The 25,092-nt window shown below is 41.2% G+C and overlaps 1 protein-coding gene across 2 annotated transcripts in view; it reads left to right on the forward strand.

Moving 5' to 3' along the window:
• The first annotated feature begins 217 nt into the window (after positions 1 to 217).
• The window catches only part of LOC122463658 (butyrophilin-like protein 2), a 56,643-nt gene continuing 31,768 nt past the window's right edge, over positions 218 to 25,092 (forward strand). The window contains exons 1-11 of one of the 2 annotated variants that reach the window (XM_043534725.1): positions 231 to 375; positions 677 to 789; positions 2,803 to 2,900; positions 4,287 to 4,637; positions 5,862 to 6,146; positions 6,812 to 7,240; positions 14,139 to 14,414; positions 18,772 to 18,837; positions 19,430 to 19,450; positions 21,149 to 21,169; positions 21,783 to 21,803. In XM_043534725.1, the coding sequence (XP_043390660.1) occupies positions 2,837 to 2,900; positions 4,287 to 4,637; positions 5,862 to 6,146; positions 6,812 to 7,240; positions 14,139 to 14,414; positions 18,772 to 18,837; positions 19,430 to 19,450; positions 21,149 to 21,169; positions 21,783 to 21,803 (1,534 nt within the window). In that variant the 5' untranslated portion in view covers positions 231 to 375; positions 677 to 789; positions 2,803 to 2,836. Of the gene's footprint in view, positions 376 to 676; positions 790 to 2,802; positions 2,901 to 4,286; positions 4,638 to 5,861; positions 6,147 to 6,811; positions 7,241 to 10,859; positions 11,445 to 14,138; positions 14,415 to 18,771; positions 18,838 to 19,429; positions 19,451 to 21,148; positions 21,170 to 21,782; positions 21,804 to 25,092 lie in introns of those variants that run through there. The other variant, XM_043534726.1, reaches the window with a different exon arrangement.

Here is a 25,092-nt window from a genome sequence, read left to right on the forward strand (position 1 = left end):
AGTAAATGATCTCAATAGTCCCTTCTGGCCTTGAAATGTAGGAATTTTCAGATGTGCATGTACTCTTACCTGAGTAAGGGTATAGCAGGAGTCCCTACTGGGGGACTAGTTTGTCTTTAAGGATTAGGGAACCCTTCGCTTCATCTTTTGCTGGATAGTTTGTGACAGTCTGACTGCACCCTGGACTTTAAAAGTAAGAGGTGGGAAGTGGTTTAGGGAAGCAGCCTCAGGGCACTCCTTGATGTCATTTCTACTCCTAGAGCCCTGGGTTGGAGCCTGCTGGAGAGGGAGGTCCCAGGCTATCATACCAGGCAGCTGTGAGCAGCTTTCCCTACCCCCTGAGATAAGGGGAACAAGGACAGTGGAAGCCCTGAGGTAAGAGTGTGAGGGACTACAGCCACTTCAACAGATGCCTTGAGATCTGTGGGAGGGCCCCCAAGTTGCTGGGACATTTCCATGTTTGCAGAGCCAAAGCTTAATCACCTCTGAGGGCTCACTCATCCTTATCCTTATTGGGGAGATTGTGCATTAAGACAATTCATCATTGTCCTGCACATTGTGTAATCACATACACCCATGTACAAATCTTGGTGATCTGTGGATTCTGGGAAACAAGAGGGGGTAGGATGCAATCTACACACAAACACTGATGGCATTTTCTTTCATTCACCTTTAGTCCCCTCCCTCACACGTTTCCTGAGTGCTTTTTCATGCCCTTTGCCCACACCTGCTTTTTATAGTCCAACGGATTTTGGCGGGCTTATTTGTGTCTGCTGAGAGAATTCTGAGGTGAGTACACAGATCTGCTGTGTGTGAATGTAATTTATAATCCAGATAAGTGATTTCTAAAATATGTTTCTTATATTTATGTAGCTTTGGGATTTTAAAAAGTTACTTCTTGTTTCTGGAGCAACTGGAATGACTAAGATTAAAGTTTAGATGCATTGCAGGGATGTTTTCATAACTGAAGCTATGAAAAAATTGCAATTCATTCATAAAACAGTGGTTTATAATTGGAAGGAGTTCTGTGCAAATACAGAGTTTGGACTAACATTTATCTGTATTAATTGGATCTTGCTGAATGGGAAGATGAGAGAAATAGATACTAATCTCCTTGTCACATAATGTTTGATTTAGAGTTGTAATGCTAAGGGGAGGTAGGCACTTCACTATTTTATTTTATTTATTTATTTTTTCAAGAGAGGAAAGTTGTAACCAAAACCACTCTCCTTTTGCTATCGGAGCTTTAAGGCAGGAATCTGCTCTGAGGGAGCTGTGGAGATGGCAGAACTAGATGTGTCTTTAGAGATCTCAAATGCAAAAAGGACTTTCATTCTTAACAATAGATTATCACATCGGAAAGTATATCTTGGTGTAAAATATACTAGGCTACTGCATGTGCACGGGATGGGCAGGCAGTTGGTGAAAAGAAGAGAAAGGGAATAAAAAGGGGCTTGTGAATTTTTCTTCTTGCCTTGTGTTTCACTGGAGGTGCTTCAGAGGAGGAGATGCATATTTCACAGGATTAACAGCATTGCTCTGCTGGTAGTTGGCAGTTGTCTTTAGAGCTTAAAGGCGGAAGGAATTGGGAAAACAAACAAATGGGAAAAAAAAAAACCTTAACAGTTTTTTTTGGGTCAGTTGGATTATAAAGTGTATATAGGAAAGCTTTAAAAGAGACTGAAGATCAGAGCTAGTCAATCTCCCCAATTTTTTTTCTATAGGAAATTTTGAACAAATACATTTCATTTGAAATGTTTTGATTTTTAATGGAAAAATTCAGAATGAAATAAAATGAATTTGTTTAATTTCTATAGAACATTCTGTTTCAATCTATGGTTTCAGGCACCACAACATTCAGATTTTGCTTTTTCCTTTATTTTGAGTTCTGTTTTTCTCCCTCTTTCTGTCCGTTTTCTCTTTTTTACATTGTTACACTTCTTTCCTTTTTGTTTTCTGTAAATTTTCCAAAATTGGAGAAGTTTTGCAAAGTTACAGAGTGCAATAAAAAAAACAACACAGGAAAAAATATAAACAAGCAAAGAAACCCTAGACCTCACTCAGTCAATCTATTGCATTCAGTGGCAAAAAAGGAGAAAAGAAAAGAAAAAGAACTCCAAATGCCTGATTTTTTTTTTAAAGATGTTCTGGTTATTAAGAACTGGAAGATTTCGATTTGAAATGAAACAAAACAAAATATGTATTTATTATCCCTCAGGATTACATCGTGAGGATTTTTTAAACAAATAGCCTTCACAACATTCAAGATTTTTAACCATAAAAAGGGGAAAGCTAGTGTCTAAAATTTATCCCCATGAGTTACTAATAAATCCTGACTGCAAATTGGCTCTGTCATTAGGCACCTGTTCCTTGGTGCCTAATTACAGAGATTCTTCACATCTCACCTAGGCCTCTCTCACTGGCTTGTTTAAACAAGGAGCCACTTAGTACATGGGCTTTTGGGAGTCTCTAACTCTTAACTCCTGAAGTCTCCCTGGGCTGCATAGGGAGTCCCCCAACATCTGGGGAGTCCTCTGATGCAGAGCAGGGAACCTGCAAATCCTGAGAACCCTGGGTCCCAGGCTTTGGTGCCATCTGTATGGCAGTGCCACCCTAGAACCATGGATCCTGGAAGCCCAGACTCTCCTGAAACTGGTGAGGTGTGCTGTTTCTGTGAAATATTTTGGTATTGACAAATCAACATTTTCTGATGCAGACCCATTGTAGAAGAATTCCTGACCAGCTCTAGTTGTGTGTAAACCTCATGCTACAGTTTGTGATGTTTTCTATTTCCATTGGCAGAGAGTTGGATGGATGATATTGCAATCACTTCACAATGACTGCATGGATCAAATCAATTGCCATCCCATTTCTTTATATCATCAGCAAATGTCTTTGGGGTAAGAATATCATTTTTCCTAACTGCTGATCAGGAAATAAATGCTGCCTCTGTAAACCCTGTGTATGGAAACCATGATGTAATCTGAAGAGGGAAACCCAAACCAAATGTGGGAGCTCTAATGGCACTGAGCTGGGATTAACATCATTGAGTGCTGGAGCCTGTCTACCTCCCTGGTTGTTTTTACATGCTGTCAGGTGTATGTAAAGTCTTAGTGACCCTGCCTCATTAAGCAGGGGGAGTAACCATACATTGTCTCTGTCTGAACACAATGCTAAAATTCTCATTAGTCACCCTCCTCAACCTATGGAAAAGTACAGAGAGCCGTGATTAGGATGAAAGCACAGTGACACTGATGCTTAGATGGGACATTTACCCTGTCCAGGAGTATTGTTTGGAGAAGTCTAAAATAACAGAATGGTTGTTAGTATTCCAAAGTGCCACAAAAATTGTTACACACACACACACACTTCACACAATGGTGGCCAGGTACAATTGCTTTTCCTGCACTCAAGGACTTTTCCCTCCTACTTCTTACAGAGGCACAAGCCACCCAAAAGGGTTGGGCAGAAAGCAGGACAATAACTAGGCTTAGATTTTTTTATCATTAAACGTCGATAAATGTTGATTTCTCTGTATGCACACAAGCTGATGAAAAATATTTCTATCGCTGCAAAATATTCAGAGATACAAAGTAAGAAATTGGAGTTTGATTTCAGGCTAAACTTTTGATATATTCTGTTGACAATTATGTTTTAATGCTTATAAGCTTTAACTTTTTGAATCCCAGAATATACTGTCATTAAATAATAGTCTGGCCTGACCCCATTGTGTGCCCCTCCATAATTTCCTGCAACTCTGAAAATTTAAATTGATACAAATACAAAAATTCTTAAAACCCATAAGTCTGCAAAACTCTTAAAATTTCAATAGGAAAAAATGATAAAAAATAAACATTGATATTATCCATCAAAATGATTTTAAAAAATTGAATTCTGCCAAGTCTAACCCTAGGTCTGCTGTCCACCTCCCCGTGCTGGCCAGCCACTGAGAGAAGAACACACTGTAACATCTTTAATGACGGCACAGGCTCCTGCTCTGCCTGGAGCTTCAGGGGGGACTATGCATCCTGCACCGACCCCTGAGAAGTTCAGTCTGCGCCACCTCGTGCTCAAATCTGTGCATAGCTGAGCTATCAGTGAGGACCTCAAATGCTCTCTCCATTCTGAAGGGGGATAATTAGGTTAGATGTGGTGCGTTTCTACCATGAAACATAACACTGCTGTTGTGTCTCAGTAATTGCATCTAGGTTTTTTTTTGTTCTCTCAACACCAATATCAAGCTTTTGAAGAAAATCGATGATCATGATTTATTTTCTTTCTTGCAGATGGTTTTACTGTCACTGTACATGTTGATCCTGCAATTGCCTTGGTTGGACAAGGTGTGATGTTGTCCTGCCAGCCCGGAGGCCACAACCCCACTAACGTTCAAGTGCATTGGTATAAATGGGAAAGGAGCAAAAATATGACGTTATATTTTTACAATAGCACAGAAAATGGTACTGAGCTGGGCCAGGTTGGGGACCAGCACAGGAGTGACTCTCCCAGAGGACGATATGAGAATGGAGTCATTACGGTGCAGCTCTTTCCAGTGCAAGTAGAAGATAGTGGGCAGTATGTGTGTGCGGTGACAAATGATGGTGTCTATCAAGAAGCTATCGCCCAGGTGATTGTTGCAGGTAAGCATGGATATGTTCATACAGAAGTGTTGCTGGCAGGGAACAATGCTGCACTTATCACAGTGGCACTGTTTGTCCATTGCAGTGCACTGTGTGTGGCCAGGTGTATTTCCATTTAATCCTTTCCTCCCAATAGGAAGGGTTCAACGGCTGGCAAGGGAAGGAGAAACAGCATCTGTTGTAGACGAACATCCACGTGTGTGCAACGTTATGGGAGGTGGACAGAGGAAGAGCAGGACTGGGAGTCAGGGAAGCTTGAGCAGTTTGGTGTCCATCTCGCATAGTATATGCAAATTATACCCAGTGTATGCACACAACATGAACACATCATGTGCATTTTCTCTGTCTTTTTGGTAGTGGCATGTGCAATTCTCATCCACCTGCCTTGTGTGTGCTGCTGACGCACAACAGCAATAAAATGAATAAAGCGCAGGGGCAAAGCTGGGCCATTACCTCCCATCACACGCACATATGCATCCAGGCAGTACATTACAGAGTCTGGTGGAACTGTGAGGTCACTGTCCACCTGTGGTTTGTACACACTGCCCCTGATTCTCAGTTACACTAAGGCCCTTTTACGTGGAAATGAACCGCTGACATTACCCCTTGTACAGAGAAGGTTCTCCTTGGCCAGTGGAGTGCTGATGTAAGGGCTCTGTAGTGGCCTTGCTTCCGGACGTGGTGTAAGGGGCATGTCAGGATTGTGGGAGAGAGGGAGCAGGCTAAGGGCTGGTAGGGGTATGGCTGGAGCACACTGTGCTTTGGCTATGCTCTGCTTCCCAGGGCTCATAGGGGACCATGAGAAGCAAAATGTAAGTTAGAATAGACCTAAGGCTGCTCTGACTTACAATGGGCCATAGCGGGGCCCCTGAATGAGATCAAAATATGGGGAGCAGAAAGATGGATCTCCCCTTTTCTGAAAATACTGTTTCCTTACTGACCTGCTACCATCCCAAAAGTGAAGCTGTCACATACATACGATGTAGTCATGTCTACATACAGTTTGGGATCAGCTTGTGAAGTGTTTGGTGATCTTTTGAGGTGGAAATTTCTCTGTATGAATTTAAGATACTTGGAAATGCAAAATTATAGGTCAGTGTAGATTCAATAGGACATGGTGATTGTAATGATAGTGGTGATCATTCATCATTAGCACTCTTTGTTTGGTTTGTTAGCTAGTTGTTCAGCCTGTTTAACATTTTCTGAAATTGGTTTTCACTCTAGGTTTTGGATCTGCACCTCGCCTAACTATAGACCATCAGCAGAATAATTCAGTCACTCTGAGGTGTACGTCCCAAGGATGGTACCCACAACCTGAAGTATGCTGGACTGACAGCACAGGCCAAAACATAACTGCTATGGCTGAAACAAGAATCCAAACAGATGTGACAGATCTGTATCAAATCCACAGTACGCTCAGGGTAGCAGATATTGCTTCTGACACTATCTCATGCACTATAAGAAACCCTTTGCTGAAGAGGCACCATAAAAAAGTTATTGCAATTTCAGGTAAGAGATGCAGTGCTGTCAAAGTAAATATTCCTGCTGTTACTTACGAAATCGGGCTAAACGCATCTGCCTTGTGGCCAACCATGTCATTCAAGGCTTGCCTACATGGAGCACCAACACGCATTATTGGGGTGTGATTTCTAAAGTGCATTAATGGGTTGCACGTTAATTAGTCCATGTAGACTCGCAGCTGGTGCTCACTAAAGTTTCCCTGGTGTGCTTTACCGTATTATTGTTTGAAACAGTAATATGGTAAATCACATTAGGGAACTTTTAGTGTGCATCATCAAGGTCTACACAGACCAATTAATGCACAACACATCGGTGCACTTTATTAATCATACTTCCGTAGTGCCCATTACCCCACTGCGTAGACAAGCCTTTGGTGTAGCATAGTGAAGACCTGTACAACTTTGCATTTCTTTTCAAATACTATCCTTGAGATCACCAAAGATGTAAAAGATAGTAGAGCTCTGATTCTCTTTTCATTTATCTCTGTGTATATTAGGAGTGACCCCCCTGAAGCTAATGAATTTACACTATTGTAAAAACAGTATAAATAAGAGGAGAATTAGGGCTGTCCTCTTTTTCACTCTCTCTCTTGCACATTAATATGAGGCATTATGTGCTGCTGGTGCAAATATAACCCCCTGAACATTTTTCAGGTTTCTTTGATGTGGAGGCAGAACATGACACAATTACCACGGTAATTGGAGAAAATGCCATTCTTCCCTGCCGGCTGATTACGAAACATCTGCCTCCTAGCATGGAGTTGCAATGGAGGAAAGTTGGACCTGGAAAGGATAAGCTAATCTATTTCTATCTCTATGATGAAAGCAGCCCCCTGGTTAATTCTTATCCACAGGGTGACAAATGCCCAATGAGCTATTTATCTCCAAATGGAGACAATAGCAGAGAATGGCTCCGGAAGGAATATGAAAAAAAGGCAGAAGTTTTTAAAGGAAAAGAGTTTGGGAAAGGAAATATTTCTCTGAAACTGAACAATATTCAGGTGGAAGATGAAGGGAAATATGTATGCTCTGCCTCAGCCAACTTGTTTCACAGAGAGATCATCATTGAAGTCTTGGTTATAGGTAAGAAAAGCCTAGAATTGGAGAAAGCAAATGTAGCAGAACTCTGTTATTCTATCTCCCCAAGAGCCAGCACGGGTTTGTCCCTTCTCTACAGCACATTTTCTATTGCTTTGTCTATTATTGTTTTAAAACTCTTAAATAATGGAGTTTCCACTTCTTCCATTGGGAAGCTACTACATGGTCTAATGCATCTCACTGTGAGATCAGTTTCCTGATTTCAGAAGTGATTTCAGACTGTCTGCTGTTAGAAGAGGTACCAATAATAATCACTCTCCCCTTTAATTTCCTTTTAAAATGCCAATTCTTTCCAATAATTAAAGGGATGTTAGAGTGCAATTTAAACTACTTTTTAATAAACCTTTTTGAAGCAGAATAATAATAATAAGCCATAACAACATACAATCAAAGAAATGTAGGGCTGGAAGGGACCTCCAGAAGTTATTATGAGAGTTATTATGGCAACAGGTTTCAGAGTAGCAGCCATGTTAGTCTGTATTCGCAAAAAGAAAAGGAGTACTTGTGGCACCTTACAACAGAGAACAGATGTTTTTCGTTCTACACTCAGGTTGAAAAATTACATTTTATTCCATAAGGATAAAATTTTCAAAAGTGGCAAAAAGATATAGGATCTTGAGTCCCATTTTCAAAAGTTACTTAGTTGTTGTCTACACAGAGGCACTCTGGAAAATTAATCCCAATTAACTAAAATTTGAATATAAAGTTGTCAGGGTTCCTTCCCCACTCTGAACTCTAGGGTATGGATGTGGGGACCGGCATGAAAGACCCCCTAAGCTTATTTTTACCAGCTTAGGTTAAAAACTTTCCCAAGGCACAAATTTCGCCGTGTCCTTGAACAGTATGCTGCCACCACCAAGTGATTTAACAAACAATCAGGGAATGGACCACTTGGACTTCCTATTTCCCCAAAATATCCCCCCAAACCCTTACACCCCCTTTCCTGGGGAGGCTTGAGAATAAACAAGATGAACACAAACCAGCACAAACCCAATCAGATTCTTAAAAAACAGAACTTTTTATTAGAAGAACAAAAAAAGATAAGAGAACAACTCTGTAAGATCAGAATGGAAGATAATCTTACAGGCAGTCAGATTCAAAACATAGAGAATCCCTCTAGGCAAAACCTTAAATTACAAAAAGACACACAAACAGGAATACACATTTCCTCCAGCACAGTGAATGTCGCAAGCCCAAACAAAGAAAACACATTTTCTAGATAGATTACTTACTAACTTTACAGAAGTTGGAGGGCTTGATCTGTTCCCGGAAAAGGTATCACACAGACAGACAAAAGCCTCCCCCCCCCCCTAGATTTGAAAGTATCTTGTCCCCTCATTGGTCATTTTGGGTCAGGTGCCAGCCAGGTTACCTGAGCTTCTTAACCCTTTACAGGTAAAAGGACTTTGCCTCTGGCCAGGAGGGATTTTATAGTACTGTATACAGAAAGGTGGTTACCCTTTCCTTTATATTTATGAGAAAAGTGGATTAGTTTAATTCTGAATAGAGATGCCCACACAGGGGGTTAATGAAATTTAAGTTGCCTGAATTCAATTTGTGAACTAAGCTAAATCAAATTAAGGCCACTTTAATTCTGAATAAGAATGTCCACATGGGTTTACTGTGGTTTAACTAATCCATTTTAAAAGTTGATTCAGATTAACTTTCCTGAGTGTTCCCATGCAGACAAGTCCTTAGATACTTTGGAGACTAAATCCCATTAATTTTTCAGGAGACTTAGGCTGGGTCTACACTATAGATCTATGTCAGTATAACTATGTCACTCAGGGGTATGAAAAATCCACACCCCATGCAACGTAGTTATACTGACCTAACCCCCAGTGTACACAGTGCTGTGTCGATGGAAGAGCTTCTCCCATCGATATAGCCATTGCCTCTTGGGGAGATGTATTAACTATGCCAATTAGATGTAGGAGTGTCTTCATTTAAATGCTACAGCAGCGCAGCTGCATTGGTGTAGCTGCACCAATCCAGCATTTTAAATGCAGACCTGCCCTTAGGTATAGAAGTACATAATTCACCTTTGAAAGTGGGACTAAGGTGCCTTTGAAAATTTTACCTGAAGAGTCTATATTATTATTTATTATTTATAATTATTAATTACAATTTGTGCGAGACAGGCTAAGAAACAGTCCCTTACCCAAAAAGTTTATAATCAAATAGACAAGACAGACAATGGGTGGAAGAAAGGAAGTTTTATAATTCCCATTTTATAGAAGGGGAACTAAAGAACAGAGATAAGTGACGTGCCCCAGGTCGCACTGGAAGTCTGTGGGAGAACCAAGAATGGAGCCCAGATCATCTGCATCCTAGTCCAATGAAAGCCTTAACCATAAGCCCATCCTTCCTTTCTATAGAATTCTGATCAGTTTTAAGATATTTTTAAAAAATACTTTTTACCTATGGAGCAAGCACTAGAGCAGTGGTTGACCGATGCCATCCATGTGTGAGGAAATTTCTACTACCAGTAACCAGCTATTTTTCTGTTACTGTCTATAAAAGGCTATTATGAAGTGACTGTATCTAGGAAGGGAAGTGTTGGTAAATTATGTAGTCTATTGCTAAACCACACTTTAGTTTGGTATGAAATATATTCAAAATACAAAATAACCAGTGTCAGTTAGGTTAATTGCTAAAAGTCAATAATACTGTGGCACAGGAAGAAAGGTTCAATGTGGTACCTGTTTTGGGGACGCTGTCTCATGCATTCTTGTTAAATTTGCATTACACATTGTTGTTTCCAAAGTTACACATTTAAGCCTGGAGTATTTATAAGATTTTACAAGTTAAACTCTTTACACATCACTAAAATCCAACCCATCAGTTCATCTCAGTTCCTTAACTAGCTGTTTTGTATCTTCCTTATCTTTGTTTTGGATACAACCATTCCAGGTACCAGTCTCCTGCTTGCATATGGGCAAAACATTAATGTGTTTTGCCTTTGACAAGTTTCTTATTTTCTAATGCCAAAACTGAAGTCAGCTTTCAAGTATTATGGGATATTTAGCATTAATGAACAGGATTATAAAAAAGACATAAGTCAATTCTGGCCATGTAACTACTAGAAATGTGTATACAGTATAATGTTATATTGAAATTGTGTGCTTAATGAATATTAATATGTGGTGTCAATAATACTTACTGACAATGTGATTATATATATATATATATAGAGAGAGAGAAATTATTTGGACACTGATGGGAGCTAAGATTTTCTCTTGGTGGAGTACATTCTTCTTAGTGAAAGCTTGTATGGGCAAATTCTGCCCTTAGTTAAACCCCTGTAGCACTACAGACAGGTCATACAATAGTAAATGAGAGCAACTTCTGCGTTCTCAATATTTTCCCCAATGTGTTTATGTTAAGTCACTATTAAAATAATCTACCAGCACACACACACACACACACACACACACACTTTTTTTGGTATAAAAAGGAAACTGATTTGGGCTGAAGCAGTGAACAAATATTCAGATATCATGTTGCTGAGATCTTTTAGCAATGTGTCCTGCCTGAACATTGTCTTTTTCATCTCTCTGAACTAGAAGATGTTTTCATTGTGATAATGAAGCCTTTCTTACAGGGATAGGGGATAAACCATCTCTGCAAATGGATCAGAAGGAGACTGTATGTAGGTATAGATGTAAATCAGGAGGATGGTATCCAAAACCTAGAATCCTTTGGAGGAATCCCAAAGGGGAAAACATAATCTCAAAGGCTAAGACAACCCTAAGGGAGGATGAGCAGAAACTTTTCACAGGAGAGAGCTCCATTACTGTGCCATGTGTGACCTCTGAGGTTACCTGCACCATCATCAACACAGAATTAAAGATCAGTCAAGAATCAAGCACCCACCAGTTTGGTATATGTAACTTTTTTATACCAAGCTATTTTTTCCACTTTGTTAGTTCTTGTTGCTAGTGTTTACAGGCTGTTTCAGGTATACAATGGGGTTCTTGTTCTATTTGGCCCTTATGTATTACATTATCATGCCTACCAATAACCATGGAGGCTTATATTCTGAGCTGTCTACTTAAGTCATCTCTATCCCCAACCCCTGGTCAGTTCGGACTTTGTCCTTCAGGATGCTGAATGCCTTCTGCAAGTCCAGCATCTTCTTGCAGGATCACTCTCTAGTGAGAATTGTTTGCTCCTTAGCAATTGAGGCTTCAGTTGTCAGCATGAAATTTTCTGGAGCTGCCTTCCATGAGGTGATATGAAATGGTCACCTAAGAATATGATATTACCACATTCAATTTGAACCCTCAGTTGCTCTGGCTTAGAGCAGCCCAGGTCTCTGGGCAAAAGCAGAAGGGCAGCTTTGCTATAAACAGGAAATACTGCACTGAGGGGTTTCAGTTGTTCAGGGCATAACAATCTAGAGCCCAGACACCTTTGCTTTTGCACATCACAGCCTACAGGGTAGTTTTAATTGCTGGTCCCTCCTGCTGGAAGGTCATCTGGTTGCAAGGTCTGCATTGCTGGCTTCTCTGGATGTGGCCAAGTCAGCTGCCAGAGTCACGGTGATGGGAGTTACCATCTGTTGCTCATCATGGCTTCAATCATTGGGGATTCCTGTACAAATATAGCAGACCATTGAAGAGCTCCCCTTCATGGATTGTAGTTTATTGTCTTTGAAGACGGATACAGCACTGCCAACACTAAAAGATCCAAGGGCACTGCTGCAATCCCTGGGTTTGCGTACACTAGCCCTGAGAAGAACATTTTTCCTCAGTTTCAACCAAGGAAGCAGATGACATGTCTAGACAGGCAGATCAATACAGGTGGAAGCACAAGCAGCGAAGTTGTGCCATCCACCTCTGCTGCCACTTCCTTCTGGCCCACTCTCTGTCCATCCCTTCCCTACTTTAATCTAGCTGTTTCACAAACATTTTTCTCCATTCATGTAATTTTGTTTTCTGAATTGCTCATCTGGAAACTTGAACTCACTTATCTATGTTTTGATGGATCTAGATGTTATTGAAGAGATACAAAAGCAAATACACAAAACCAAAGGCTGAGAGTAGCAAATGAGTTATGATGGAATTGTAGTTTTCTCTTAGTGTGTGAAGTTAAAATTCATAATAAAGAGATATACAAGATACTCTGATTCAGTAGGGGCCAGGATGGAGTGTTATACCAATAAAATAAAAACCAGCAGGATCTTATTAAAGGGAAAAAGCCAAATACCACATTTATTGTGAATACAGAAAGAATCATAGTAAGCAGTTAGTTATACCTATAACATTCCATTCAATCTCATATTTATTCACACATTCATTCATACAAACACACACACACACACAGGTTCTGCAAGGTTGTTATCATAGTTACCAGCCTTAGAGTTGCTCATGCCAAGCCACTGGCCAGGTGGCCTGGACATGAGGAGGGAGCAGGGCCTTGTCAGATGCTCATCTGATGCTCCTGGAAGTTGGTTTGCAGAATCAGACCCCAAAGTTCTCACTTTTTAGAGTCTCTTTTTATAGGAATTTCTTCCTATGCCAGTCTATGGGAATTGCTTCATCATGCTGTTGCTGAATCAATCAGCAGATAGCACATTCCTGACGGCTCCCTGCTGCTAGATGTTATCATCTTGTTCTTTGGTTCTCCCATTCTTGAGGCTGTTGGGTGGATTCCAGTCTGCCCTCTGGGGGTCCTCTGGTTATTTCCACTTGACGCCTTCTTCAGCCGATGGACACTGGATTCTTAGGCTGGCACCTCCCTGATCATTCAGTTATTATCCACACCAAGCATCCATCCACATACATCCTCTATCTCTATTTTAATCACAATTGTTAATACAACAAAAGGGCGGGGAGTCTCTGGGTGCTGTTTCTGTTGTTAGAGTATTGCTTTGAGTCTCTCTCTCTGTGAATTGCTTTGAGAACAGACTCTGTCTTAGAATGTACTAACACAATTAGCAGCTTGCAAGTTTCACACGTAGAGGGAGAGAAACAGTACCAAAAACCAAGAGACCTCTTAATTAGTAATACCCTGGAATTTAAACTATGGGGAATCAAACTCATTTGTGATTTTAATACAGAACTTCTTTAATATGATCCAACAGGAGTGGGCTCCAGAAGAGGGTTGGAACAGGTGGAGGATTCTGTAACCCTAGTGTAATATATTGACATACAGCAGGTTTTGGTCATTTTACTGCAGATAGAGTCCTGTGGCAATTCCACATATTTTCTTTCTTTTCCTGCCATCTTATTAATATAACCTATTTATCTATAAGCAGAAGGTGGTAATTGTACCCCTTTCTTCCTACACAAAATGACTCGTTCATGTGCCCTTTTGCTGAACTATGCCAGGGTTAGTATGGCAGCCATCTATTAATGACAAAGAACAGCGATATGTGTCCGTCTTTTCACACTAAGGCTTATTTTTGGCTTTTTTTTTTCTTTTAAAGTTTATAAAGCGTGATGAGTTATTCAGGGTGAGAGACACTATGTAAAGGTGCAGTAATTGGGGATTTGGCTGGAGCTTAGTCTTTCTTGTTGTGGAGCACATTCTGCTCAGTGTAAATATTCGAGGCAAATTCTGTCCTCCATTAACCCCATGCAGAACTGTTAGCTTCACTGAGCTTGTACAGGTATAAATGAGAGCAATACTTGAACCTTCATATTTGTTCAGGCAGAGCAAAGCAGATCTGCTTCTGGAAACAGGAAAATTATTTCCCATTGTTTCTACTGGGATTTATCTTAAATCATATTAACCAAAACATACACTCTTTGCTTTGAGATGAAACAGTGAACAAATGTGTAGATGCCCCTGAGATCTTTTCACACTGTACCCTCTCTGAGCATCTCTTGACATTGTCAGACATGCATCCATTGTGATAATGCTGCCTTTTTTACAGGAGTAGGGAATGAAACTTCTTTACAAATGCATCTGCAGAAAGTTTGCAAATATGAATGTAAATGGAAAGGGTGGTATCCAAAGCCCATGGTCTTCTGGAGAAATCACAAAAGACAAAGCATAAACTCATTGGCTGAGACAACAGAAGTGCAGGATGAGCAAAATCTTTTCACAGTAGCAAGCACCATTGCTGTGTCCTGTGATACTCCCGAGATTACCTGTGCCATTGTCAACACAGAATCAGAGATGATTCAACAATCAACTGCTCAACACTTTGGTATGTAACTTTGTATGTCGTCATTATTATTCCAGGAAACTTGCCCTCTTCTGAGCAAGTGTTACTGCCTTTTTTATTTGGTCTATGGGGCATCATCCTGCCTACTAACAAACACAAATCTTTACATTCTGAATCTTAACTCATATCTATTGCCAAATAATTCATCTGTAACAAGTTAAGACTTTATTCTTCAAGATGCTGAGCACGTGTCTGTGACCTGCTCAGCGCCCTCATCTCCCACCGTATCATCTTGCAGTGTTAGTTTTGATTGTGGCTGAGAATGGGTTAAAGGGGCAAATGGACTCTCTTGAAATCTATGGGACTCTAACAGATGAAGGGCTTGCAGGATGATCACACCACAGCATGCAGTGATTCTGATGTAGAACTGCTTCTGCACTCCTCTCAGATGTGACTGCATTTCTATGATGGGTGAGGCATTTCTACTTCTAGAGGGATTTGTTCAATCTCATTCAAAGTGTTGCAGCTTGTGCCAGTCAGGATAGAATTTGGCCTTTCCTCTGTTATGGGGTCACGCAGGATGAGAGATTGTTTAGTGGGGCTTCTGCAGCGCCAAGGAGGGGTAGCTACATGCCAACAGTTTTGTCAATGGTCTAGGAAAGGAGCTACTGGAATAGTACATACATGTATACAGTTGGATCAGAGAGCTGCTACAACCACTCTTGCCACCACCAGTGTATTTCTTTCTCTCAAAAACACATACTCTCACACACACTGCCCTCAAAACCTGGAGCTTATCACAAACACCAATTGCTTAAACTTTTTGGGATGAATTTCAGCCATATTTATGTACCCAGATAAGTGACCTCATTTTTGGAGTTGTTGCGCCCATGCATATGCCATGGAAGTCTATCGGAGCAGTGTGTGCACAGCACTCAAGAATATCTGCTTTTATTTTGGTCTCTCTTTAGGTCCCAACTTTGAATATTTTGGTCAAACACTGCAGATCACTCATATTGTACTAGGGCTGGTCAAAAAAATTTCCATCAACACTATTTTTGGTAGAAAATTGGAGTTTTGACTAAATTAATTTTCTGTGGAAAGTGTCTGCTTCCCTCTAACTCTTTCGATGTTTTATTAGACACCCCAAACCTAATTTTTTTCAGGCAAAAACTGCTGATTTTTTAATAAAATTAGGAATTCAGAATGTTCACAAATGCATTTGTGAATATTTTATATCTGAGCTTCAACTTCCACGGTATATTGGTTAAAAAACTCAGGTGGTATTGTTTGTTACGTGACTAGATTATTCGTGAGACAAGGTGGGTGAGGTAATATCTTCTGTAACACCCTCTATCTCCCCGGTTACCTCCTTTAGTGCCAGTCTCCTTACAGGTTTTCATGGACATGCCTGGGTTCATCTGGATCCTGCCTCCAGCTCAGCAAGGTGTAGCTTCTTTGTTTTCTTCCTGTATGAATTTATTTGGTGGTGCCTCCACCCCCTCACACATTCCTGCATTCCTGGCAGGGTCACCAGGGCAGCTAAGAAGGAACATTCTTACCACAGAGTAACTCCCACTTACATGCCAGATAGCTGGAGTCTCCCAAGAAATAACACAAATGGACAATATATTCAACAAAGTAATTATATTAAACAGGAAGTAAATATAACATAAGAGGATAAAACCCTACTCTCCAGGTCACAGGTGCCCATACTGATAATACCCATGAATTTCCCCAATCGGACCTCATTTTTTTTATCCCCATACTGATAATACCCATAAAAATTAGTGTCCTGTTAGTATGTGTACTTTGTAGGGGCCTTTGATGACCTGTGACCACGATATCTTCTGTGCAGCAGCAGTTAGCGATTTGACTAACTGGGCTCCGTGCAGCCCAAACGACTCACATGTGGGATAAGGCAGTAAGTCCCTCCATGTGTTTAACAGGCAGCAGGTAGTGAAATCTCCAAACCCTTACCCCCTGGCTTGAGGACACAGTTCAGGGACTAGGGGGTCTCCCAAACAATCTCCCTGACTATCTAACTAAAGGACGGTGCACTCACAACTCCATGAATGATCCTCAAGTTCAGAGATGGATCTGGCCTCCTCAGTCACAGCAGAGGGGCTGATGATTGCTGCTGGCAGGAGTTGGGGTGCTTCTGGTCCCAGGATTTCCCCTCACCACAAAGGGGTGCAATGCTCAAGGTGCAGATTACAACAGCTCTACTAAAATCCCATCTAGTCCAACCCTCCTTTTGAGCAGGGGGTTGGACTAGATGACCTCCTGAAGTCCCTTCCAACCCTGATATTCTATGATTCTATGAAATCCTCACTTAAGTCTCCCACCCTAGCGCTCAGACACACTTAAAGCAGGAGGCAGCCCTGAACCATCAGCCAGAGCAGAGGTGCCATGTGGTGAATGCTTTTCCCTAGGGAGCTGAAAGGCTAACTCAGCCTGGCTGGGTGGGAAGTTTTCCCAACAAAACTCTATAGACCTGGAGTCACCTTGAAGAGGGAAAGGGCCAAGCTGTGGGATTTTGCTGCCAGGTGCCCAAATGCCAGTTCTCAGGGGACTCTGCATGCAGGCCTGGGACTCACCAGCCCCCACAACCAGTCCCGCCCTTTCTGTGGCTGACCCCAGACTCCTCAAAAATGGTTTCTACTCTCTCCAGGGGAGGGCATCTCACTTCCTGTGTGTAAGGTTAGCTTTTTTCCCTGGGCTTTCACTTGTCAGTCATTTGACTCTTCCCCCTCCTTTCTCTCAGACACTGCCCCCTCCTCTAAGCAGGCAGACCTGCTACTCTTCTCACGCCGACAGGGCTCCTGTTGCTCTAAATAGTGTCTCCCTCTTGGCTGCCAACAGACTCTGAATCTGCCCTTGGCCCCCATTCCTCTCAGGGTCAGTGCTTTTCCCTGAATTACCAGGACACAGAGCCCCAGGAACCTAGGTAAGCGCCTTGGTGGTTACACTTTTATTGTACCATCTTCTCTTGGTGAGAGTTTTTGAGCTCCATAGAGCTCTTCCTCAGACCTGTCTCTCTCACCAACAGAAGTCGTTCCAGTAAAAGATATTACTCACCCGCCTTGTCTCACTAATATCCTGGGACCGACACAGCTACAACACTGCATAGATGATTTTTGTAAAGTAACCAGCACAGGGTGTATTTTGAACATGGCAAGTGGTTCTGAAATTCCAAACACGCTTTATAATAAATATAAGAGAATTCAGCTTTAAAATTTGTTTTTCCTGAGTATTCATACTAACTTGAAAGTTCTCAGAAAGGAAACACGAGAGGGTTGAGACCATGGCCAAATCCAAATTAGTCTTTAAATTTGAACAAATACATGTGAAATATTCTTCACAAGTCACTCATCTTTAGTGATAGCCCATCATAATACCAAAGATAAATAGGCTTGGTAGAATTCGATTTTTATTGTTTTATAATTTTGATGTATAATAATGTTTATTTTTAAGCATTTTTTATTTTTATCATTTAAATGTTCATAGTTATACAAAATTATGGGTTTTAAGGGGTTTTTAGATGTTTACCAATTTAAATTTTTACAGTTAGGGAAAATTATGGTGGGTTCAGACAACAGGGGGTGTCAGACAATAATTATTTAATGACAGTAGATATTGAAATTCAAAAAGATAAAACTTTATAACCATTAAAATACAAATTGTGAACATTGTATGTCAAAATATACAAAGTAAGATATCCTTAATTCAGACTCTAATAAATTCTCAAGCAACATTTTTCTTTCTTTGCCTATTTATACATTTTTATTATTATTGGTAGAAATGTTTTCCCTCAGTTTGTTTGTGGACGGTGAAACCGAAGTTTATTGACATTTATCAATCAAAATTGAATCCTTCCGAACCTAAAGACTAGCTACGTGGCAATAGATATTTGGAAGAGACACTTTCCATCATGAGAGTCAGGTCTCACACAAAACCAGAAGAATGATAAATATTCTAGATGAGGGCCAAGTTCACTATGAAGTGAATTGGAGGTTATTAGAATACATAAGATTGGGAATGCAGTTCTGTGTGAAGGAAAAAGAAACATCCTGGGACTGTCTGTTTAGCTCATTTATAAGCTTAATGTAAATATTCACAGTATAGTCTGATAGAGCAATTAGCAACAGAAAAGTAAGTACATGTATTTTGGATTTTGTTGTAATTCCCTGAGACGCTGAAGGCAGGCCTCTATTATTCCATATGAAATATAGTCTCTCTCATTCTCTGTCAAGGTATAAAGAGAACCGTACTTGAGAGAATGAGAAAAAAGTTCATCATTGTTTAGGTCCAAAACTGTAACACCTAGAAATACCTCCCATGTTTGAGGATATTTTTTTACATTGTGGTGATAGTAACATGTTCTATCTTTCAGTAGGTTTCTTAATCTGTATCTTGCTGTTTATTGCTGTGACTGTCGAACATTTTTTTGGAAAATGCAAAAGTAAGTTAACTTATTTTTTTTTGTTTAATTTGCATAAGGTGTGTATATGTTTAACAGTGAGGGTGATTTAGTTGGAGATTGGTCCTGCTTTGAGCAGGGGGTTGAACTAGATGACCTCCTGAGGTCTCTTCCAACCCTGACATTCTATGATTCTATGATTAACCATTGGAACAATTTACCAAGGGTTGTGATGGAGTCTCCATCCCTGACAATTTCTAAATCAAGATTGGATGTTTATCTAAAAACTCTGCTCTGGGAATTACTTTGGGGCAGTTCTCTGGCTTGTGTTCTACAGGTGATCAGACTAGATTATTAGAATGGTCTCTTTTGGCCTTGGGATCAATGGAAAAACTGTCATATTGCAAGTGAATGAGTTTAATTTTCCTTGAAAGAAACAAGGAGAAGCTGACTGAAAGCAGCAGAGAGAACACAATGCTGGTCAAATTTGCTGATAGCAAAACTACTGGATCCAAATATTTGTCCTCATGAAGCTCACTGAAGGTGGCTAATTTATGATGTTCATGATGTTTAAAATGCAATTAGTGAATTTGAACATGAACTAAGTACATTGATCAATATTAATCTTTTACAGGCCAGTTCCAGAATGTGATTGGTGAGTTTGGCCTCATTTCTAAGTAGTTGCACTCAGATTTGTTTCTATTTGGTTCATTGAAATAATGTATTTCCTATCATTTCAATTCTCCACACTAGTTGCTTAATAATCCACTTTGCAAGAGGAACTAACAAACAATCAAAACACAAAAACCCTTTCACTGTAGGGCTCAGATTTTGAAAATGCTCAGTTGGGTGAAAACTCATTTTACCCACATGAATAGTCCATTGGATTAAGTGGACCAAATACAGGTTTTACTTAGTCTTTAATGGCACAATACTCTTTTTCTTAAACATTAAGAACATAAGAACGGCCGCACTGGGTCAGACCAATGATCCATCTAACCCACTATCCTGTCTTCTGATAGTGGCTGGTGCCAAAGAGAATGAACGGAACAGGGCAATTTATCAGCATTACCTGTTGTCCAGTCTCAGCTTCTGGTAGTCAGAGGCTTAGGGACACCCAGAGCACAGGCTTGCATCCCTGACCATGTTGGCCAATAGCCATTGATGGACCTATCCTCCATGAACTTATTTATGCTTTTGGCCGTCATCCCCTAGCAGTGAGCTCCATGGGTTGAGTGTGTGTTGTGTGTTTGTTTTAAACCACCTGCTGCCTATTAATTTTATCAGGTAACCCCTAGTTCTTGTGTTATGCAAAGGGGTAAATAATATTTGCCTTTTCTTTTTCTCCACACCATTCATGATTTCTTAGATCTCTGTTATATTCCCCCTTTGTCATCTCTTTTCCAAGCTGAACAGTCCTAGTCTTTTAAATCTCTTCTTGTATGGGAGCTGTTTCATACCCTTAATCATTTTTATTGTCCTTCTCTGCACTTTTACCAATTTTAACATATTTTTTTTTAGATGGGGTGACCAGAACTGCACACAGTATTCAAGGTGTGGGCGTACCATGGATATATAGAGTGTCATAATGTTATTTTCAGTCTTATTATCTATCTCTTTCTTAACAGTTCCTAACATTCTGTTAGCTTTTTTGACTGCTGATGCACATTTAGTGGATGTTTTCCGAGAACTATCTATGCTTTTGAGAATTTTGCCTGAATTACATCTGAATAAGACTTATGGATTTGGCCAAATGTGAATTGAGGGTGCTCAGTACCTCACAGAAGCAGGCAGTAACACACAGAGCTATCGACATAAGCTACCTACCTAATCTAACTCTTTCTTTTTTTGCAAAAATATTTTTTGCACATCTTTTTCTCCTCCTCCCTTCTTTCTCTGTGTTTTGGCTGGGAAAGCTACATTTGCTCTGGAACCAGTGATATCTGAGGCCTTCTCGCCTGCTTCAGAGGCAGCTACTTGGTCTTTTTACAGCAGCTGGGAGCCTCATCTGCTGCTCTCACAAGTTCAACATGTGTGGTTGACCAATTCATGGTTGATCTGGGAGCCCTCAAGAGAGATCTTGCTGTAAGGTTGACAAGTGTATTCTGTCTCCTCTTGTGTACATATCAAAAACTTCCTTAAAGATGAGCCTTGATCTGGAATTTGACTCAGGATTTTGTGGGGTGCCAATGTGAAGTACCAGGGTCATGAGATCTCAGTGACCGGCTTTGTTTCAGTCTTCTTCAGGATCACACCTAACCAAAACCCATGACAAGTTGCCCACCATACAGAACACTTGTTTACAGAAGAAGGCAAAAATATGTATTTATTCAACTATGTCTTTCCATTGCAGACCAAGTGCAGAGGGTAAGAGGTAAGTTAGTATTGATTTACGTAGCCTTCTAAGCAGGCCAATGTTAAATGATACGTCTGATGGAACTGTGTGTACTTTATATTTATTGACAAGAGCACAACTCTCTCTCAGTGTAGTCCACTGTACTGCACTGGTGAATTTCATCCCTATTGTAATTCCAGTGAAGTCAGTACAGTTAGAACAAGGAAGGATTAAGTTGCAGCATTTTTTTCAGAGTATTTGGGATATTCCTATTGGAACAAATGTAATGTCATTAATTTCCAGAAAGAGGATAACTATGAAGGTTGGATTTCACCTAACCTTTGCATAGTGATAGATATGATAGGAGCCAGATTTCAAATACAGCATGAACCTGGATGAAGATGTTATGAAAACAGTGATCCTACACTGTGAAGAATAGATAATATTGCTTGATGGTACAAGAGATAGTGGGAGAGTGAAATAGTGGTTATATATGTATAACATAACACAAGTATTAAAGATTAAAGACTCTGTCATATGTGGCTCATTAAATAAGCCATTCATTAAGTTAACAATTCAATCAGCCAATTGTAATGTTAACCAAATTTCCAATGACAAAATGCACATTTTGAACTGATTTAATCTGTTGCAGAGCCATCCTGCAATGACTATGGTAAGTTTACAATGATTTCTAAGCAGTTGATCTCAGATATTTTTCTCTTTCAGAAATGTATATCCTATTTTACTGAGCTGTCTAATTGATCTAGCTGCCTAATCTGTCACATTTACCTAAATACTTCTAGTATTTCGTGCTGGAATATAAGTCCCTCATAGCAGGCAACAATATATATATTCAATATATATCTATATATATAATTGTGACGGGGCAAGGCCAGATGGCTATAGAAAAGTAGTGGGACATACATATATTAGCTCCAGGCTAAACAAATCCCTGGTACCAGGATAAGTTAAATAGCAGCTGCTCCAGGTCAGTTAAGACACTGGGGCCAATTAAGAACTTTCCAGAAGGCAGGGAGAATGCTAGGTTGATTGGGACACCTAAAGCCAATCAGGGACTGGCTGAAACTAGTTAAAAGCCTCCCAGTTAGTCAGGTGGGTGCAGATGTCAGGAGCTGTAGGAGGAAGTTGTGCTGTTGGAGAGACTGAGCAGTACACACCATATCAGGCACAAGGAAAGAGGCCCTGAGGTAAGGGTGAAGTGGAGCTTGAGGAAGTGGGGGCTTCTGCGGGGAAGTAGCCCAGGGAATTGTACATGTCATATTTCTAAAAGGTCAGCTACCATAGCTGATACTATTAGGGTCCCTGGGCTGGAGCCTGGAGTAGAGGGCGGGCCCCGGCTCCCCCCTTTTGCCCCCGCCCCCGATTAATCACTGAGACTGGGAGACAGCTGAAACTGTGCAAGGGAGGATAGCTTCTCCTCACCTCCCTTGCTGGCTTATGATGAAAATGGCTCGGTAGACTGTGACCCTTGTCTCTAGAGAGAGAAGGGTTACGTGGAGGGTCACAGTGAGCCTCTGAGGCTAGCGAAATCCTCCAGGAAATGCGGGACCCACGGAGACAAGGACAGAGCTTTTATATGTATATAAAATTGCCTATTCCGTATGTGACCTTCTGGACCCCCTGGGATGTCACCTAGTGTACAGGGACACCGCTGAGTCAGACTATTCTGCCAGCCTGGGCCCCTTTTTACCTGGTCTCGCTGGGCTAGCTTTTCTAGCTAAGCACACAGGCAGGACCACACACAGCTGCACAGAGAGACAGAGATCCACTCTGGGAAGGCTCAGCTTAAGGGGCTTGCCACTGCCAGATGTCCACCCCCCTTGGAGTACAAACCCAAAATTATATGAAATTTGCCTCTTCCCTCAATGTGGAGGAGAGTATGCACAACTTCTTGCCCCCCATCCCCCAGTTAGAAATCACACAAACTGAGTTATATTGTAAACCAGAAATAAATGTATTAACTATAGAATCATAGAATAACAGAGTTGGAAGGGACCTCTGGAGGCCATCTAGTCCAACCCCCTGCCCAGAGCAGGACCAATCCCGACTAAATCATCCCAGCCAGGGCTTTGTCAAGCCTGACCTTAAAAACTTCTAAGGAAGGGGATTCCACCACCTCCCTAGGTCCCTAGGTAACGCATTCCAGTGTTTCACCACCCTCCTAGTGAAAAAGTTTTTCCTAATATCAAACCTAAACCTCCCCCATTGCAACTTGAGACCATTACTCCTTGTCCTGTCATCTCCTATCACTGAGAATAGTCTAGATCCATCCTCTTTGGATCCACCTTTCAGGTAGTTAAAAGCAGCTATCAAATCCCCCCTCATTCTTCTCTTCCGTAGACTAAACAATCCCAGTTCCCTCGGCCTCTCCTCATAACTCATGTATTCCAGTCCCCTAATCATTTTTGTTGCCCTTCGCTGGACTCTCTCCAATTTATCCACATCCTTCTTGTAGTGTGGGGCCCAAAACTGGACTCAATACTCCAGATGAGGCCTCACCAATGTTGAATAGAGGGGAACGATCACGTCCCTCGATCTGCTAACAATGCCCCTACTTATACACCCCAAAATGCCATTGGCCTTCTTGGCAACAAGGGCACACTGCTGACTCATTTCCAGCTTCTCGTCCACTGTCGCCCCTAGGTCCTTCTCTGCAGAACTGCTGCCTAGCCATTCGGTCCCTAGTCTGTAGCGGTGCATTGGATTCTTCCATCCTAAGTGCAGGACTCTGCACTTGTCCTTGCTGAACCTCATCAGATTTCTTTTGGCCCAATCCTCCAATTTGTCTAGGGCCCTCTGTATCCTATCCCTACCCTCCAGCGTATCTACCACTCCTCCCAGTTTAGTGTCATCCGCAAACTTGCTGAGAGTGCAATCCACACCATCCTCCAGATCATTAATGAAGATATTGAACAAAACCGGCCCCAGGACCGACCCTTGGGGCACTCCGCTAGATACTGGCTGCCAACTAGACATGGAGCCCGACAATCTAGCCAACTTTCTACCCACCTTGTAGTGCATCCATCCAGCCCATACTTCTTTAACTTGCTGACAAGAATACTGTGGGAGTATTTTAATAACAGGAGTATTTTAAGTAGTTAAGGAGGTAGCAGACAGAACAGGGCAGATTACTGAGAAAATAAAACAGAGCATGCAAACTAAGCTTAATACGCTAAAGAAACTGGTTGCATGTAAGGTCTCACCCTAAATGTGATTCTAATAATCTTATTCACAGGCCTGACACCCTTCCAGCCTGGGTCCAGTTGTTTCCCCCAGTTCATAGAATCATAGAATATCAGGGTTGAAAGGGACCTCAGGAGGTCATCTAGTCCAATCCCCTGCTCAAAGCAGGACCAATCCCCAGTTTTTGCCCCAGATCCTTAAATGGCCCCCTCAAGGACTGAACTCACAACCCTGGGTTTAGCAGGCCAATGCTCAAACCACTGAGCTATCCCTCCCCCGTCTTAGTTGTTTCCAGCAGTCATCTTGGGTGGGGTAGCAGGGTAGAGCTGATGACCTGGATTACCTCACTTCCCACCCTTAAATAGGATTTGCATAAGGCGGGAGTCCTTTGTTTCCTAGTTTGACACCCCCCCTCCCCAGCTTCTCCTGGAAAAGTACAGAATTCAAGATGGGTTCCAGTAGCAGGTGACATGATCACATGCCTCTGTAGGGTTCCTATGGCCATTCTTCACAGGCTGACCCACAAGTTCACTGGAAGACTAAGGTCTTTTACAGTCCATTGTCTCTTGCTGATGGACCATCAGCACTGTCCGGCTTTTTCATTATTGTACCTGAAGTGTTAGCAGGGGGCGTCATCCAAAGTAGCATAGTTGAAATATAGATACATAGTCAATATTCCTAATTTCAGATACAGAAATGATACATGCATACAAATAGGATAATCCTATTCAGTGTATTATAACCTTTCAAATGATACC

The sequence above is a fragment of the Chelonia mydas genome, chromosome 23 (genome assembly GCF_015237465.2).
Source record: "Chelonia mydas isolate rCheMyd1 chromosome 23, rCheMyd1.pri.v2, whole genome shotgun sequence".
Classification (NCBI taxonomy): domain Eukaryota; kingdom Metazoa; phylum Chordata; order Testudines; family Cheloniidae; genus Chelonia; species Chelonia mydas.